Source organism: Acomys russatus, chromosome 32 (genome assembly GCF_903995435.1).
Source record: "Acomys russatus chromosome 32, mAcoRus1.1, whole genome shotgun sequence".
Lineage (NCBI taxonomy): Eukaryota > Metazoa > Chordata > Mammalia > Rodentia > Muridae > Acomys > Acomys russatus.
Window position 1 is genome coordinate 32,562,024 of NC_067168.1, and position 18,366 is coordinate 32,580,389.

An 18,366-nucleotide genomic window follows, 5' to 3' on the forward strand; every position below is an offset into this window, starting at 1 on the left:
TGTTTGTTTGTTTGTTTGTGTGGTTTTGGTTTTTGGTTTGGTTTGGGGTTTTTGTTTTGTTTTGTTTTGTTTTTTGTCCTTCAAGACAGGGTTTCTCTGTATAGACTTGGCTGTCCTGGACTCACTTTGTAGACCAGGCTGGCCTCGAACTCACAGCGATCTGCCTGCCTCTTTCCTCCCTGAGTGCTGGGATTAAAGGTGTGTGTTACCAGGCCTAGCTTGTGTGTCTGGCTCATCAGATTCTTGCTCTGACTCCACAATGGCCTTTAAGCCATTCTATCGGGAAAACTCAAACCAAGACCAGATTCTAGTTTAAAGTTTAAAGGGGAAAGAAAAGTTTTATTCCTAAACAGGTCTTTGACCTTGCTTTAAAAACAATTGCAAAGGTCACGCCTCAAATTACTCACAAGGGTTTACTTCTTACTCAACTGTTTAGTCTTCTTCTTCTTCTTCTTCTTCTTCTTCTTCTTCTTCTTCTTCTTCTTCTTCTTCTCCTTCTTCTTCTTCTTCTTCTTCTTCTCCTTCTTCTTCTTCTTCTTCCCCCTCCTCCTCCTCCTTCTTCTTCTTCTTATTCTTCAATTTTAAGCTCAGAAATTGTATCATCCTAAGGAATGTTGGCTTGCCATTTTAAAGGTAGATTTGTTTATTTAGCCTAAGTCCCCAGTAGGATCAGTGAGACGTGCTTTCTTTGTAAAATTCAATACAGCCAAGTTCAATTCTAACCAAGCAGGAAAGTCAACCTTTTCTAACTCTCCTGATGCTGGCATTGGAGACTTGGTCACATAGGTGCCACGCACACGGTAAGAAGTTCCCAAACTCAGTCATCTAGTCTAAATTTTAAAGAACATGAGAGAGAAGCCTGTTAGTAAGGCCTAACTTCAATTTCTTTTTCAAGAAGTCTTTCTAGGACTGGGTATGTCGCTCAGTTGGTAGAGTGCTTGCCTGGCACGCAATGGACCCTGGGTTCAATCCCCAGCCCTGCATAAACCAAGTTTGGTGATGCACGCCACTAGTCCTGGTACTTGGGAACTGAAGCCAGGAGAATTAAAACATCAAGTTCATATTCAACTACATAAGAAGTTCAAGGCCAGCCTGGGCCACGTGAGACCTTATCTCAAAACACCAAACAAAACCAAAAACTGCTTCATACTTTGCATTGTTTCAAATTAATTAAGACTGAACCGCAAACCCATTAAGAATTCACCCAGGGGCTTGGAGAGCAGATTGGTTCTGATGAAGACTCAAGCTCAGTTCCCAACGTCCACACAGATGGGATCAGACACCCTTTTCCAGCCACTGTGGGCACCAGCCTTTATTTGCACACCCATACATAGGCGTGAATGCATGAATACAGTTAATAATAAAATGAAATTTTTCAAATTAAAAAAAGAGAACTCATTTCAGCCAAGTATGATGGCGCACATCCTAGCTCAAGGTCATCCCAGCTGCCTAGAGAGCTGAAGGACAGTGTCAAAGTTGGTGCCTTTGGTTCAACTCAATCAGATTTGAGGCTCTGTACCTGTCACAAAACCTTGGTTCCTAGGAGCAGGGAACCTTGGGACCTGGCCGGCCCTGAATACCTGAGGTGCATTTCCGTGAGCTATTCTTCCTTCCAAGTGTCAAGTACTAATTGTCCTGTCAGTGAAGCAAGAATTAACAAAAATGAAAGCCAACCAACCGCTGCATGAAACCAGTGACTGACTGTTTCTCAAAGTTTAACCCTGTGAAAAGAATGGTAGGGGGGAAAAAAAGCATTTACTGAAGAAGGAAAAAAAAAAAAGATGCTGGACAGGCAAATCTTTGGCGAGTGGAGACTCCTGGGCAGAGGTAGGATCTGTGACTGCATCTGTCAAATAACCGTAAAGCGGGGCTGGAAGGTGGCTCAGTGGGTGGAGTGCCCATCTCATAAGGCTGGGGCCTGGCTTCGAGCCTTGGCACCCATACAGTGGGGTGTGACAGCACATGCTTGTGATCTCTGCTCTGGGGAGGTGGAAAATGGAGGACTCTGCAGCTTGCTGGCCAGTTGGCTGACAGAGTCAATGAGAAAACTCCAGGTTCAGAAAAAGACCATCTCAAAAATTAAAGTGAACAGACTGATGACCTAGGCTGGGCATGGTGCACACCTTTAAGCCCACCTCTTGGGAGAAAGAGACAGGCAGATCTGTGTGGCTTCAAGGCCAGCCTGGTACACAGAGCAAGCTCTAGGCCAGACTGCACATGTGCCTACACACATGCACACAAGTAAATAAATGTAATTTAAAAATAAATTTAAAATGAATTGAAATAAATATAGAAAAGGCAGCATTATAAGGTAGAAAGAATAGACTATGGTGAAGTCAGCTAAACACAGGAGTTTCGTTCTTAAATGCCTTTTCGTACTGCACAACTCAGGGAGAGCATTGTCCACTCTCAGAACTTCAAGATCGCATGTGTAAAACCACAAGGTTCTCGAAGGTTTGCCGTGACTGTAAAATTAGAAAGAAGGCTGTGAGGGTGCAAGAGTCGGTGTGCACTGGGTACTGAGTGTCACCTCTCCCCCTCCTCCATCCGCACCTAGGAATTCTTACCTCCCTCCCGAGACTTCCAGGCTCACCCCTGAGCCCATCGTCACCATAACACTTGGCATACACCTGGCAGCATGTCCTCTCCACAATGGTGTCCTGAAAGGCAGAACCTGTGTCACATATGCTTTTTCCTTCTGGATCACACGACAGGCTAGATGGGTAACTCCACCCCCCGTCCCCCCCCCCCCGCAAACCCCACCCAAGGTTTCAAAGTCTTTATCATCATCAGGGCCAAGTGAGGAACAACGCTTTGGAAGAGAACTCACGAGCTGCTTCAGTAAGACGCTCGGGAGGGACAGGAGACTGGAGCTCAGAGGCTGCCTGTACACAAACCCTCTGCCGAACTCCAGTTCCTGGAGTTCTTCCAACTTATGCGCGCCTTCCAGGCCAATAAGCAGGAGCCCGGAGAGCCCTGCAAAACGTCAACAGTGAGGTTTACGTCTTTAGAAGCATCTCTCTGTCTCAGGCCCCAGTTGGTCACCAGTGTCCCACATTGCCACATCCTCAGTCTGTTCCCCTCTCAAGCTACATTTTTGTTAAAATCAAAATAAGGTCTCAAGCCAGGTAGGCTGGCTTACATCTGCAGCTACACGGCATGCAATCTGAGGCAAGAAGATTAGGAGTTCAAAGCTTGCTTGGGCTGTATGGGCTCCCAGGACTCTGTACAATGAGATTCTAACAACAACAAACAACTAGCCTTCTTTTTCATTGCTGTTGTTGTTTGGTTTGGCTTTTTTTTTTTTTTTTTTTTTTTTTTTTACATATAGACTCTACCTATGTAGCCCTGGCTGGCCCCATGTACTCAAGAAAGCCCAGGCTAACCTCAAAATATTAATGGTCATCCTGCCTTTCCTACAAATGCCTTTCTTTTTTTCTTTTTTCTTTTTTTTTTTTTTTAATTTTTGTTTGAGGTTTATTTATTTTTATTTGTATATATAAGTTTTTGCCCAAATGTACGTCTACGTATCACATGTAGTACCTACAGAGGCCAGAGAAGATACCAGATCTGCCAGGACTGGAGTTACAGATGGGTGTAAGCTGCCATGTGAGTACCTGAAATTGAACCTGAGTCCTCTGGAAGAGCAGCCAGTGCTCTTTACCACTGAGCCTGCTCTCTAGGCCCTCAAGTGTCTTTCTTGTGTTGTTACATCCTTCTAAACCCATTGACTTGAAGTTTACTCTTGAAACTTATGCCAAGGGACTGGTAAGATGTAAACAAAGGCACTTGCTGCCAAGTCTAACAACCTAGGTTCAAGCCCCAGACCCACATGGTGGAGGAAGAAAACTGACTCCTGCATGTGGTCCTCTGACCTCTGCAGAAGTACCATGATATGCATCCACATAAACATAAGCATGTGGGTGAATGAAAATGCAGCCATGACTATGACCGAGGAGAGAGAAGGGTTTTACTGTAGATATGAAGGAACAGCCAGGGGCATCCGGGAGGGTCTGGACTGAACTGGATCATGAAAGGAAAGAGAAGGGGAGAGAACAAGAGAAGAGAGAGAAAAAGAGAGAGCAGGCAGACCAAGGGAGGAGCCAAAGACCAAGAGACAAGGACAAGAAGAACCAAGAGCAGAGCCAAGAGAGGAGAGACCCAAGTGTGTGGTCAAAATGGCTGGACTATATAGGAATCAGAAGCTAGCGGGGTGAGAAGGGCATTGAGGGGAAGAAGCCCACCCCTGAGCTGGAGAGGGTTAGGGTAGGTGGCAGGGTGAGAGGTGCTGGGTGGAGCCACGTTCCTCCAAGTTTCTTTTGGGACTTGACTTGACAGCATGCACACACATGAACGCACACAAATAAATAAAACTTAAAATGAATAAACAATGTCTATGCTTGGATGTGCCTTAATGATTACTGCACACATGCCCTGGTGAGGAAAGATGGGAGGAGGGGGAAATTCTGGTAAGTGAGTGACTACTACTTACAAATAGTTTGGTCCCCTCTTGAGGATGCATGATTGTACTTCCATTTGGTTTATATTTGTTTTATTTTATATGATGAGTCTTTTGCCTACATATATGTCTATGCACCAAATAGATGCCAGGTATTTGTGAACCACCATGTGGGTGCTGGGAACCAAGCCCAGGACCTCTGTAAAAGCAACACTGCTCTTGACCACTGAGCCGTCTCTCCACCCCAGAAAAGTTATAAACTTCAGCAAGCCTCAATTCTGACCTTAAAAAATATTTTAAGTACAAAGTGATAATATAGTTGCTGCAGCAAACGAGACGTGAACAGAAGTGACAGGTGTCACTCCTAGAAACACATCTCTGTAACTGTACAGTTCTGCCCTGTTTCCCTTGCCGTGGCAGTTAAAGAGAGCCAAGGAGCCTGAGTGATGAACGGGGGGGTGGGGGGGTATGAAGGGCACACATCTGACCACTTCAAGCCATGAGGTTTGGAGGCCGTGTGAGTTTTGGCAGAACTTAGCAATTCTGTTCACACGAGAGCAAATGGACATAGGTATTTAAGAAATTCAGCCAGTCCCAGCACTCTGGAGGCAGAGGTAGGTGGATCTCTGTGAGTTCAAGTCCAGCCTGGTCTACGAAGAGAGTCCAGGATAGCCAGGGCTCTGTGTAACAGAGAACTCTGTCTCAAAAAAAAAAAAAAAAAAGAAAGAAAGAAAGAAAAGAAAACTTCAGCTAGGAATTGCTATGTTTGTTGAATGCCATAGCAAATATTACTGTTAATATTTTGATCAGCATATACACAGTAGTTTTTTGCTACTGAGCAAGTGGCTGACAATCTTGTACATATTCCCAATGATTCTTTAAATATATATATTCTTGGCAACTAACATGAGCAAAGTTTACAGTCTCTTGTCACATACTCCCAAATTTCTTCTAGAAAAAAAAAAATGTTGCCAACAATGTAAATTTCCAGGGCAATCAGCAAACTAAGTTCATCTGGAAGCAAACTGTCATTTTTTTTTTTTAATGCTTTTCAACACATCGTTAACCAATGGCAAAATCATCACGCTGTGTGGGACACACACTATCAAAGGAGAAAGATGACATCTGTGAGGGGACCGACACATAGCTCCACACTGTCATCCTCAGCAGAGCTAGGATTTCCTCTGAACCTTTAGTGACCCAAACCCCAGGCCAAACCAGGTTCATCTCAGGTTCAACTCAGAGAAGAATCGCAGGAATAGCCTGTTTGTGAAGCAGGGTTGGAGATTTTATTGAAGATACTTTAATTCAGGCTTAATTGTGAAGATTAAAAGAGAGGCACTCAGAAGAAAGCCCATGTCTTTTAAAAAGAAGGAGGAGGAAGAAGAAGATGAGGAGGAGGAGACCATGTCTAAAAGCATGGGATGGGCTCCCCCAAAGAGAGAGTACCAGGGAACAAGACAGACCCAAGTGTGGGTCCAGGCTTCTTCGAGAGAGAGGAAGAAAAAATTGTCTAAGCTTTAGCATTATGTACATTTTGGTGGCTCTCAAGTTGCATTCCAAAAGATCGCTAAGAAACATCTTCCTCCTGCCCCATTTCTCCCGGTAAGTGAGATAGATAACTGAGGTGGGTCTGGAGATGGGGGAGATGGGATTAGATTCTGGTAAATGCTGTAAAACCAGAGCCACGAGGGCTGCAAAGGGGCTTGGCACACCTCCTTTCCCTGTAAATTGGGTTTCTGGTGAGATTCCTAGAAAAGTGTAGGTTTACAGGGGTGGGAGGAGAAAAGTGTTAAGCAATTGTTAATTGTGCTTTTCTGTGGGTGAGAGGCTTCAACCAGATCTCAGGGTGAAGGGGTCTCCTCTCTTCCTCCCTCTCCTTGTGTCCCCAGAATGCTCCCTTCCTTTCTTATTCTGCCCCAAGGGAGCGTGAACAAGTCAGTGTGCCTGGATATCCATCCTGTGTTTGCCCCGTGTGACACAGGGGGACAACAGCCAAAGCCACTTTATCCAGCTGAGCAGCAAGTGCGCTCTGAAATGCAGCCAGCACAAAGCTGCATCCACTCTGGGCAATGGGCATCTTCTAATGCAGAGCAGACTGACCGGTTAGAAGGCCTATGAGGAAGGCTCAGCTGCCAGCCGACTCCAGCCTTACGAAAAAGACGCACAGAGACTTCTGAGACACCTAAAACACACTCCTGGAGCACAGTGGCGTCTGCAAACTGTCCAGCCAGATCTGACATCAAGAACACCAGGAGTGGGCGATGCTTGCACATCCCCCCCGACTCACACAAAGGAGACAGGACCTCAGCCCTGTGGAACAGTGCTCCACCTGCTAGGGCCTGTGGCTTCCTGGAGTCCACTCCCAACTGAGACAGGGGCTCAGCCTTGGTGGGAGGGGCCAGTCCATACTGAGCACCGGTGCGCTTACCTCTGCTGCGAAGGAGCTCTGAGGTTCTCCTCAAGGTCTGTAGGTCCTCATCAAGTCCGTCTGTAAGCACTAAAAGGACCTGGGGGCCGGGTGAGGGAGCGAGAGAGTAAGAGAGGGAGGGGAAGAGAGCAGGAAGAATGGAGGAAACAAAAGGAAGGGGATTCAGAAGTACATGCTATAAATTGCACAATTCTTTTATTCTTTTTCTTTTTTCTTTTCCCACTTGTGGGGGGGGGGGGTTGCTTTGTTGGTTGGTTAGTTTGGGTTGAGGTTTTTGTTGTTGGTGGTGTTTTTTTGTTTTGTTTTGTTTTGTTTTGTTTTGAGACAAGGTTTCCTCTGTGTAGACCTGGCCGTCCTAGAACTCCCTCTGTAGACCAGGCTGGCCTCGAACTCAGAGATATGCCTTTCTCTGCCTCCTGAGTCCTGAGATTAACAGTGTGTGCCACCACTGCCTGACCACAATTCTTAAAATTACAAGAGGAAGGATTTGTGTGTGTGTGTGTGTGTGTGTGTGTGTGCCCAGCTTCTTACTCTATTCCGTTCCACCTACTCATTTGTTATTAAATTACAAATCTATTTTTATTTAAATTTCCTCCTCCCCGCCCTAGAGGGAGGGTAGAGAGTCTAAACTATTCATTTAAAGATACTCTCTAAAAATTGTCTCCTCCATCTTTCATCTGTTCAAAAAAAAAAAAAACAACCAAAGCACCATTGCCAAGAGGAGAGAAGGCACATAGGGGACACTGGATTGTGAATGGGGAAGAAGAAGAAAAACAAAAATAAAAAACTAAGTGTAAATTAAGCCTGAATTATACAGTTCAAGGGGCCTCAGGAAGGCAGAAGGAGCTTCATGGGTGTGCTCGGGCCAGTTAAACTCTGAATAGCTGTGAGCGAACATAAGAGACTAGGGGTGGTCTTGCAGCATCCTCTGAGTGTCTTAAGAATGACTTGTGCCAGTAGGGCACTGTGGCACACCTCTTTAATGCCAGCACTGGTAAGGCAGAGGCAGGCAAAGTTCAAGGCTAGCCTGGTCTTCATAGCTGAGACCATGTCTCAACAAACAAACAAAAGAATGAATTATGCTATTAAGCAGTAAGTGGTTGGAGGCCAGGGCCAGGGCTTTGCTCTTTGGTCCCTCATGGTATTGTTTAAACACAGAGCCTCCAGGGCTTAAGAAAGATGTGCTTGTTGAAAGAAAACCCACCTACTGTTAGCTCCAGTTACAAATGCCTCTGCCTTTTTTATCCTACCGTGCCCCATGGCTCCACAGCCTGGATCCTAGGCTTGTAGTACCTTCGCTTTAGCCAAAGACAGGCGGATGGCAGACTCTCCCAGGGACTGCAGAAAGTCTACATCCATACGGTTGGTCACTGAACTCTGATGCACCAAGAATTTCTGTATGGCCTCATCACTGTACTTCTCAAAGCCTGAGTCAAAGACAAGCTGGCTGCTGGAGCCTGGAACCACATAGCGGAACCTCGGGTCGATCTGGCCAGGAGCATCACAACTGATGTTGGAAAGCAAGGCCAACTGTTGCATCAGCCCTGGCAGCAATTTCCGAAGTTCCTGCTGAGCTCGCTCTGAAGAAGATGAGATATCAACTCCTACAGACAAATCCACACTGCATCCTTCGAAAAATGGAAGAGCAAGATTAGTCACCTGCAGCTGCCAGAAAGAATGGAACGACACAGAAGCCCAAGTTTAAATAATGGTGGGAGGGGTGCTATTTGTTACACAGTAAAAGCTAACTGATACAAAGTACAAAATGCTCTGCCTGGAGGGTTCTTTTCCATGCAGCTGGTTGACATAGTCAAGTCCTTCATGTAGCTGTCCAAATGCCTGCCTGACCCTTCTCCCAAGCATGCTCCTATTTTTACCTGCACCTCCTCTGATCAAGTATTTAATGTTGTGTGGCTCCATTGAGGCTTTACATGGTCTTCCCTTCTACTAAACAGGGGGCTTCTTAAGAGTGGGAGCTGTGTCACCTATTCTCCCATGACCTAATACAGACAACCACTGGATATCTGACAGGTAAGGGGGACCTAAAGTAAATCTTGAGTTTCTTCCAGCAGTACTTGTAACTCACCTTCAGCCCTGGGAATTTTCTTCCTCGTCTACATCAGCCTTGTTTGGGACTGTGGGAGACTATTAGAAAAGGTCAGAGCTGAATGGTATGGTAGCCTCTGTTTTCTGTTTCTTCTGCCCGAAAAAATTGTAAGGTCCCCTGGGGAGGCTAAATTTAGACTTTGAAGGTCTGCTGGAGATTCAGGCTGTAATTAGTGTATAATAAGCCCATTTATTGAAACTCCATCGAGAATGCAAAATTGATGCTCACAGATAACGTATATTTTAGAATGTAGATGAATGAATAACTTAGCAACCATGAAACAGCTAGTACTATTAATTACTTCAGCGGGGGCAACGCATAGCTTAAAGCTACTCAAGGCAACCTGGATATGTGGACGGTTCCTCCTTAAATCTTCACACATCATAGGCTGGCAGGGCTGCTCAGCAGGGAAAGGTGCTTGCTGTCAAGCCAGAGGACCTGAGCTTGAGAACCACATAATAGAAGGAAAACAAACTGCTATATGTTGTCCTCTGACCACACGCTCTGTCTCTGTCTCTGTCTCTGTCTCTGTCTCTGTCTCTCTGTCTCTCTGTCTCTCTGTCTCTCTCTCTGTCTCTGTCTCTGTCTCTCTCTCTCTCTCTCTCTCTCTCTCTCTCTCTCTCTCTCTCTCTCTCTTCTCTCTCTCTCTCTGTCTTTCTGTCTCTCTCAACTTTTTAGTCTTCACTCATTGGAATACTTGACTCTGAATTAGAAAAATTAAAACTACAGATTAGGGGGCACAACTTGGAGAGGCATAAGCATGTAGCTGGCCCTCACTAATAAAACATCTCCCAAAGTTCTGAGAGGCTGGGACATAAGGTTTCAGCCCTGTGAAGATTGTATGTACCCCAGCTAGTGTGGTTCTGAGACTAGCACAGTGAAAAGTGTCTCTCTCCTGTCTTCATGTCAAATAACTTGATTTTGTTTTGCTTTTTAAAATCTTGTTCAAGTTCACAGAATGGCAGTTTCACAGATAAAAATCCCATTTCTATGTTAGACCCAGTCTTATACAAGAGAACTATTGCTTTGTCATATGGATATGACTGTGTTTCTAATTTACATGCCCTAGAACCTTCTCAGCTTGCTTTATTCAGTGATTCATAAAAGCGAGGAACCATTTTCTTTCCTGTTAATGGAGAGGGTTGGATCTTAGCAGGCAATCTCCAGGCCTTTTCAGCTTTGTGATTCTATAATTCTGTGATAAATTAGTTCCTGACTGTTACTAAAGCGTCTGGCCCAATTTCATCAAAAAGTTAAATCAAAGCTGAAATGAACAAGAACCCTAATGCACCCAGTACAAGATTGATGGAAAGAAAAGGTGGCTACTGCTCACCTGCAAAGAAAGCAAATACAAGACTTTGATGCCTGAAGAATTTGAACTACAACATGCAGGGCGTCCCATGATACTTGCTTTTTTGTTTTGTTTTACAACTTTTGTTTTGCTTTGTTTGGTTTGGTTTAAAGCAAGTGTGCTCTACCACTGAACTACACCTCAGCCTCCACTTTTAAAAAATAATTGCACCCTTGTGTTGTTTTTAACAAAATCTCAATTGTTCAATTTTACTAGTTAAAACTCAGGAGCCAGATGCTGGGGTCAAAGCCTGCTAGCTCAAAGAGACAAAGAAAGCACCCAACTGACCTTCCTCCTCAGAGGAAGCAAGAAAATTCCTTTCCCACCATCTCAAAAAACCCTCAAACTGAATGTCCCTCCCTTCTACTTCCTGTGTGTCTCTCTGTCCATCCTACTGACTTCCTCTTACTCTCTATGGTTTTTTCCAATGTTCATTCCCACCAATGATGCTTGCTCCATCTCATGACCTATGGTTGACTTTATTTAATCCTGTTTACAATCTTCAAACAGAAAGCTCTTGGATTAAAGGTGTGTGCTAGGGCTAAGCCAAACCACAACTAGAAACAGGTTTTTCTAGTACACAGTTTCAGGTTCACAGTGTGATCAAATACCCTACAACACCATTGTGTTTGTTTTAAATAATTTCCAAATTCACTGGGCAACTTCAGAGCAATAAGCATCTTGAAGCAGCACAAGCAAGGACACTAATTTAATAATTCACAAAAGTAGACTTTAAGCCTTTGATAGGGTCCAGGGACCCCAAATGAGTCTTCCATAATGAAGCCTGGCAATTCTTAGGCCCCAGTTTCTTACACAAAGTCTCTATGTGTGTAAGTAGTGATTAGGTATGTGAGCTTTGCCGTTGTTTGGGGGGTTGGGTTTGCATGTGTGTGTATGTACAAGTTCATGTGTGCGTGTTCAAGTATTTGCATGTATTCATGTGCTTGCCTGTATGGTGACGTGGGGCCCAGATGTTGACACTGGGTGTCTCTCTCAAGCATTTGGTCTTTTTTTTTTCTTTTCTTTTTGAGACAAAGTTTTTTTGTTTTTTTTTTTTTTTTTTAGACTAAGGTCTTTGGCTGATCCCAAAGCCCACTGATTCAGCTAGCCCCAAGAACCTTCCTGTTTCTGCCTCCCCAGCCCTGGGATTATAGGTGTATACCACCACGCTTGTATTCAGATCTGAATTCTAGGGTCCTTATGCTTTTTGTGACAAGCACTTCTCTGACTACGGCAACGCCCCAATCCCTGTTTGTTTTCCATGTTTGCTTTTGAGACAGGATCACGTGTAGCCAGCCTATCCTTGAACCCTCTGTGTAGCTGAGGTTGACCTAAAACCAAAATGACCCTGACTTGGCACTGATCTCCTGCCTCCACCTCCAAATTCTAGGATTACAGTTGTACACCACCACACCCAATTCAGTGTTGCGCTCTCTCTCTCTCTCTCTCTCTCTCTCTCTCTCTCTCTCTCTCTCTCTCTCTCTCACACACACACACACACACACAACAGGGTCTCATTATGTAACCATGGCTGGCCTAGATCTCACAGCTGCCTCTGCCTCCACCTCCAAGTGCTGGGATTAAAGGCATGAGCCACCGTGCCGGGCATTGTTTGATCTTTTGACACCGAACTGTTGGGCAATTGTTTGCAATCACTCTCAGTCCTGTTTTTCTCACGTAGAAATTGAGTGTCGTAATGACGGCATCTACCTCACCAGGAATGGACACCATCTAACACATTAGAGCTGCACTGTACACAGACCGCGTAACATGAGAATCTCCACAGTGGCCAGAGGGGTCACTCTGCCTTTACAGCCATGTCACATGAGACAGTTACATCAATGCTTCCCGCTGGAAAGAGCATCCTGGTTGTTTGTTTGTTTGTTTGTTTGTTTGTTTGAATGCTGCTTGCTCTTTCAGATTTTGAAGAATCAAATAAGATACCAAGTGCTTTGTGACTGTCCAAAGCCCACATTCTGCCTCCTGGTAAAGCCAACGGAGGTCACAGGCCCTTGTTAACAGGTACATAATTGAGGAAAAGACAAGCTTGTCTTCCCTTCTCTTCAGCATCGAAATGGTAAAATGTTACAATACCATGCATGGTGGCGCATGCCTGTCGTCTCGGCACTCACAAGGCTATGGCTAATTATCATAAGTGCCATGCCTACCAAGCTACACAGTGAGTCCCATGAGCTGAGCTACCATGAGAGGCCCTGTCTCAAAAATAATAATAATTAATAATTCATATCATCATATATATAAACATATGTTTAGAGATAAAACAGCAAAATCATCTGCTATATACATAGTATCTTTTGTAGAGTTTATGGTTTCCTTATAAATTCTTCTATATGATTCTGCACCATGCTATGTTATACGACATTACCCCTACTATTCCACTCTATGACTATATTGGGCCTCGCTAAATTATATTACACTTCCCCCCTATTCAAAGTACAGTTCACAAACCTGCAGGATCTGTACTACCTGCATCTTGTTAGATACACAGACTCCTGCCATGCTCCAGCAAACAACCCCTATCCATGTGCAGGCTGTCAACCCAAGTTAAACTCAGTGGGTCTCACACATGCACACACACACACACATGGACACACATACACACACACACATATGCACACATACACACACACACATACATACACACACATACACACATACATATACACGCACGAGCACACATACACACACATGTACACACACATACGCACACACACAAGCACACAGGGACACACATTGGCAAGAAGGGTGGGTCCATCAGGAGTGGAAGGGGAATGGGAGGGGGTGAAGGGGGTATAAAAATGGCCAATATGCATTAGAGACGTGGATAAAACTTTCAAAGAATAGTCAATTTTTAAAATGCGGACTCCTACCCTGAGCTCCGGTTCTTCATTTTAAAAAGATCTCAGATGATCCAGACATGTTTAAAATTTTAAGACCTTGTCAAAAGACATGATGGTGTCTGGGCAAGGCAGCGCATACCTTCAATCCCAGGACTCAAAAGGCAGAAGTGGGTAGACCTCTAAAGATCAAGGCTGCTTTAGTCTACTTAGCAAGTTCAGGGACAGCCAGGGACTGTCTCAAAAATAATAACAATAAAATAAGAGGAACTACACAGCCTGTAGAACCAACTGCCTTGAGGGTACCGTTCAATGGTAAGGTATTTACTTAGCACTCACAAGGCCTTGCATTCAGTATAGGGGTGGGCAGTCTGTTGAGGAGGAAAGATAACTCAATGGTTAAGAGCACTGGATTCTCTCTCATATGGTGGCTCACAAGTCTGTAACTCCAGTCCTAGAGGGGATACAGCACCCTCTTCTGGCCTCCACGGGTACTGCACACACATGTTGCACAAACACACAAGCAAACATTTTTATAAAATCAATATAAGTATTTGAAGAAAAAAAGTTAGCTATCCTGGGAGGTTGAGATGGAATACAATGGCAGAATACTTTGCCTAGAATATTCAAGCCCCTGGACTGAGTCCTCAAACTTGGGGTGTGGGGGATATGAGTGTGTGTGTGTGTGTGTGTGTGTGTGTGTGTGTGTGTGTGTGTGGTTCTGTGTGTTTCTGTATGTGTGTGTGTCTGTGTCTGTATATCTGTGAGTGTGTCTATGTTCGTGTGTGTCTGTGTATTTGTGTGCATGTATGTGTACCTGTGTGCGTGTGCGAGTGTATCTGCATGTGCATGTATTAGCTACTGTGAAGATGAAGGTGTTTGTGATCGCCCAACACCTACTGTAGAGTCATCCATGAAGATTTTTTTTCTATCTCTATCACCCCAGAGTGATGGGTCCAGATTGCAAGGATGAGGTTAGACTGTCTCTGAACCTTGCCATCTTGGCAGGGAGTGGGAGGTGGGGTGGGGGCCTTAGGGAGTGAGGCAGAAAGGCCGCTTAGAAACAGAATGAGAACAGGCAGACGAGCATCTGTGCAGGGTTTCACAGAAGACGGTGGGTTCTGCTTCTTAAGAGTCTGTCTCAACAACATGGCTCTCTGCTCGTGCCCTGTCAATAGTCACCAACCTTCTGGAAGCTCTGCACACACATTCCCACCTGGCTTTGTCTATACTACAAGGGGAGAGTATTAAGAAGTTGTGGTGACAGTTCCGAGAATGTTCAGGGCTCCGGGACCATGGTGTGACAACACAGGGATAATTAATGGTGCCCAGGGAAACCTGAGCCATGGTTGCATCAAGAGCTCAGGCCTGACAGATACGTCCTGTCCACTTCATGCCCAGCTAGCAGGGTCGGAGTTCTACAGCGCCCCTGACCTCTCCAATAGCTTGCAGACAAAAATAACTTCTCTGTCACTCACCTTGGGGACTACAGACCTCATAAAGAATTTCCTTTTCCAGGTTCTGCAAGGACTCAAAATTTTCTTCATGGTACACTTTGTCCTGATCATTAGTGATCTCCAGAAGCTGGGTTCTCTGAGCCTCTCCCACCCCGATAGCAAAAATAATTATGTTTCTGTCTCTGAGGGCTTTGGCTGGGGGGGCTACGTTATCCTGGGAGACCCCGTCGGTGATCACAATCAAATACTGGTGAACACTGGGTCTCCCTCCTCTTGAACTGTCAAAAAAAGGCAGCGTGAAATTCAAGGCTTTCCCAGTACGGGTACCATCATTCATCTGTTCCATATTCAAGATGGCTCTGCAGATGTCCACCTTTGAGGAGTACTGGTTGAGCCTGAATTCTTCCCGGGGAACGGAGCTGAACTGCAGAAGGCCAATCTGAATTTCATCAGCACTGATATCTGACTCATTCACCATCCTTTCCATGAATTCTTTCATCTTTTCAAAGTCCTTCGGGGCGATGGATTCTGAGCCATCGATCAAGAAGATGATGTCAGCTTTCTGCCTCTTACAGGCTGAGGGCAGGGAGGGACAGCACAAGGGGACATTTGGTCAGAACCTGGAGCCAGCGGATCACAAGTGCCCAGCAACAACTGAGGGTAGCATGAACATATTTTTTAAAGAGAACGAGGAGTGGTCAATAAACTTTCTGCAACTCAGCACAAACTAGTCTCAAAATAAGACGCAGCTGTGGGATTAGGATATAAAATTTGACCAGCTTGGTTTATTCCAGGTCACTGTCACTCTGTGCTCAAAACTTACTAACCAGCCAGTAATTACATAAGAGAATAAAGACCATTCAAGTAATTAAAGATCCATTAGCTAGATCAGTGCTAGAGCCCCTGGCAAGGTGCCCAAGCTCCTGATAATAACCTCTCACCCATGCTCCCATTGCAACTCTCATGAATTCCACTGAGTCACAAACACAGAGGGCAAGGAAAAAAGGAAAAAAGAGAGAAGAGACACAAAAATAGAAGGGGGATGGTTAGGAACAAGAGAGAGATCAACAGAAATAAGAGAGAGCCAGAAAAAATAATGGGGTGAATACAATAAAAAAATATACATAAATGAAATATCATAATGAAAGCCATTATTGTGCATAATTAATATATGATCATATTTTTAATTCTTACTCTCTGAGGAGCAGATGTCCTGAATGACTTCCTGGCGAATGGCTGCCAATGAGTCAAACTCATATACGAAGAATATCTTGTTGCTTGCTATTTCCTTAAGCTCAGTCATATTAGCGTCTCTGACTCCAATGGCATAAATGTTGATGCCAATGTCCCTCAAGCCCTGTGCAGCCTCAGCCACCGGGTCTGAGGACTGACCATCAGTGATGACGATGAGGTATCGGGCAACGCTGATTCTGGCAGTGTTTTTGAAGATCAAGGTCATTTCTCTTAAGGCCTCACCAGTTGTGGTGCCACCTCCTCTCTGTTGGATGTTGTCGATAGCTGTCCTCAGCTCTGCCACGCTGGCATACTGGCTGAGTAAAAACCGGCTTATAATTCTGTCTGAGTAGTGAACGACTCCAAAGCGTACTCTGTCAGGCCCAATGTGGAACATCTTTATCGCCTCCTTCATGAACTTCTTCATTTCAGTGAAGTCATTTTGTCTGATGCTACCAGACCCATCAATAAGGAAGTAAATGTCTGCCTTCTCCACATGCGTGCAGCCTGGCCAATGAGAAGAAGCCACGCCCATTAGGCCAGACTGTCAGGAGGAGGTAGCCAAAACCACTGATCCCAAGCACCACCCTACTCCCTCAGCACCCGCAATCCTCTGAGCCTGGAGCACCATAAGCCTCATACTGGGCAGACCATAATGCCAGGAGGGAGACTAGTAGCAGCCACTAGCCAATAGCTGGCAGGGTTGGTTAAATGCCCCAGCTCTTAGCAGGGTGTGGTGGTGCATGCTTTTAATCCCAGCACTCAGGAGGCAGAGGCAGGTGGATCTCTGTGAGTTCCAGGCCAGGCAGGGCTATATACTGAGACCCTGTCTCAAACAAACAAACAAACATATATATGTATGTGTACATATGTATATACATACATACATACATACATACATACACACACACACACATACATACATACATACACACACACACATACATACATACATACATACATACATACATATCCTAGCTCCCCCACCCTTGGGTAGGACAACTCTTAGGTGAGTTCCCCATAGCCTCCCTGAGGCCTCAGCAGAACTAGGTCTGAGTTTTCCTGCAGCCAAACCTTAGGCTAACTCTCATCTCCTACTTGCTATATACCCTTACACTCTCCCATCTCTACTCCCTTCCCAGTGTCCTCTGAGTTCGGCCATGCGGACAAGTGCTGGCATCCCTGTGATCTGCAGCGCTCAGCCCTCTCTCCAGGCCCCAGGCTAAAGCCTTCTGAATGTACTGGCTTGGTGGATCACTACCCTCTAGCAACCAAAAGCCTAAGTGTGCCATCAGACAGCAGTTGAGGCCTCCAGCAGAGATTCCCACCCCCCCACGGCTCTAACCCACCACCCAATCTTTCCACCACTGTGTTTGATAAGAGCTGCAATCAACGGCTCTCTTTGCTCCAATACTATTAAGTTGCATCAGATTGTTACCATGTTAGAGCATGGAATTTGGGGTACCCTAAACTTGTGTTCCTGTGTGTGCTGGTTAGAATAAGACCAGTCCCTATAGGCTGTCGTATCTGAATCCTTGATTACCTGCTGTGCACTAGTGCGAAGGAAGTGTGCCCTTATCTGAGGAGGTGTGTCACTGGGAGTGGGCTTTAAAGTTTCAAAAGCACATGCCAGGCCCAATGTCTGTGTATGTGTGTGTGTGTCTGTCTGTCTCTGTTTGTGTCTGTCTGTCTGTCTGTCTCTGTCTCTCTGTCTCTCTCTCTCTCTCTCTGTATGCGTGCGTGTGTGTCTGTCTGTCTGTCTGTCTGTCTGTCTGTTGTTCAGGATGTAAAAGCTCTTCTCTTACTGCTCCAGCACCATGCCTGCCTGTGGAACACCAGACTGTCTGCCATGATGAAACTGTAATCAAGGCCCCACTCAACTGCTTTCGTTTATAAGAGTTGTCTCGGTCATGGCATCTCTTCACACCAATAGAGTAATAACTAAGACACTGTGTCGTCTAAGACACTGTGTCATTGTTACTCATATTTGGTTCCAGAACAGATCATCTCACCTATAAAGTAAGAGTTGTGTCTTTGTGTTTACACCTATGGGAGGTGACAGGCAGATGGCTGTCTGGAGACAGAGAGAGGGGCCACTATGTAGGAAGGAATGTCTGCATCCAGCTCACACAACAAGAGACCAACATGCTAAGCCAATACTCAGGCTCTTCGTGTGCTCCTGAGGAGCCTAGGACAGGAGTCAGCTCTCAGACCCTTCAGACCATTTGTGAATTAGCTGCACTCTTTTTATTGTGTATAGTTAATATATGATCATATTTTTAATTCTTACTCTCTGAGGAGCAGATGTCCTGAATGACTTCCTGGCGAATGGCTGCCAATGAGTTAGACTCATATCTGAAGAATATCTTGTTGCTTGCTATTTCCTTAAGCTCAGTCATATTAGCGTCGGGCTGCTACTGAGCACCCACACGGATTACACTCACCAAGTGGGTTTTGGTTGGTTGGTTGG

At 45.2% G+C, this 18,366-nt stretch overlaps 1 protein-coding gene across 1 annotated transcript in view; it reads right to left on the reverse strand.

Moving 5' to 3' along the window:
* The window catches only part of LOC127184032 (collagen alpha-4(VI) chain-like), a 97,345-nt gene that overhangs the window by 66,683 nt on the left and 12,296 nt on the right, over nt 1–18,366 (reverse strand). The window contains exons 6-11 of the mRNA XM_051140247.1: nt 15,858–16,403; nt 14,685–15,239; nt 8,184–8,518; nt 6,891–6,969; nt 2,831–2,976; nt 2,568–2,660 (exon numbers count right to left, since the gene is read on the reverse strand). Coding sequence (XP_050996204.1) covers nt 2,568–2,660; nt 2,831–2,976; nt 6,891–6,969; nt 8,184–8,518; nt 14,685–15,239; nt 15,858–16,403 — 1,754 coding nt within the window. The remainder of the gene's footprint in view (nt 1–2,567; nt 2,661–2,830; nt 2,977–6,890; nt 6,970–8,183; nt 8,519–14,684; nt 15,240–15,857; nt 16,404–18,366) is intronic.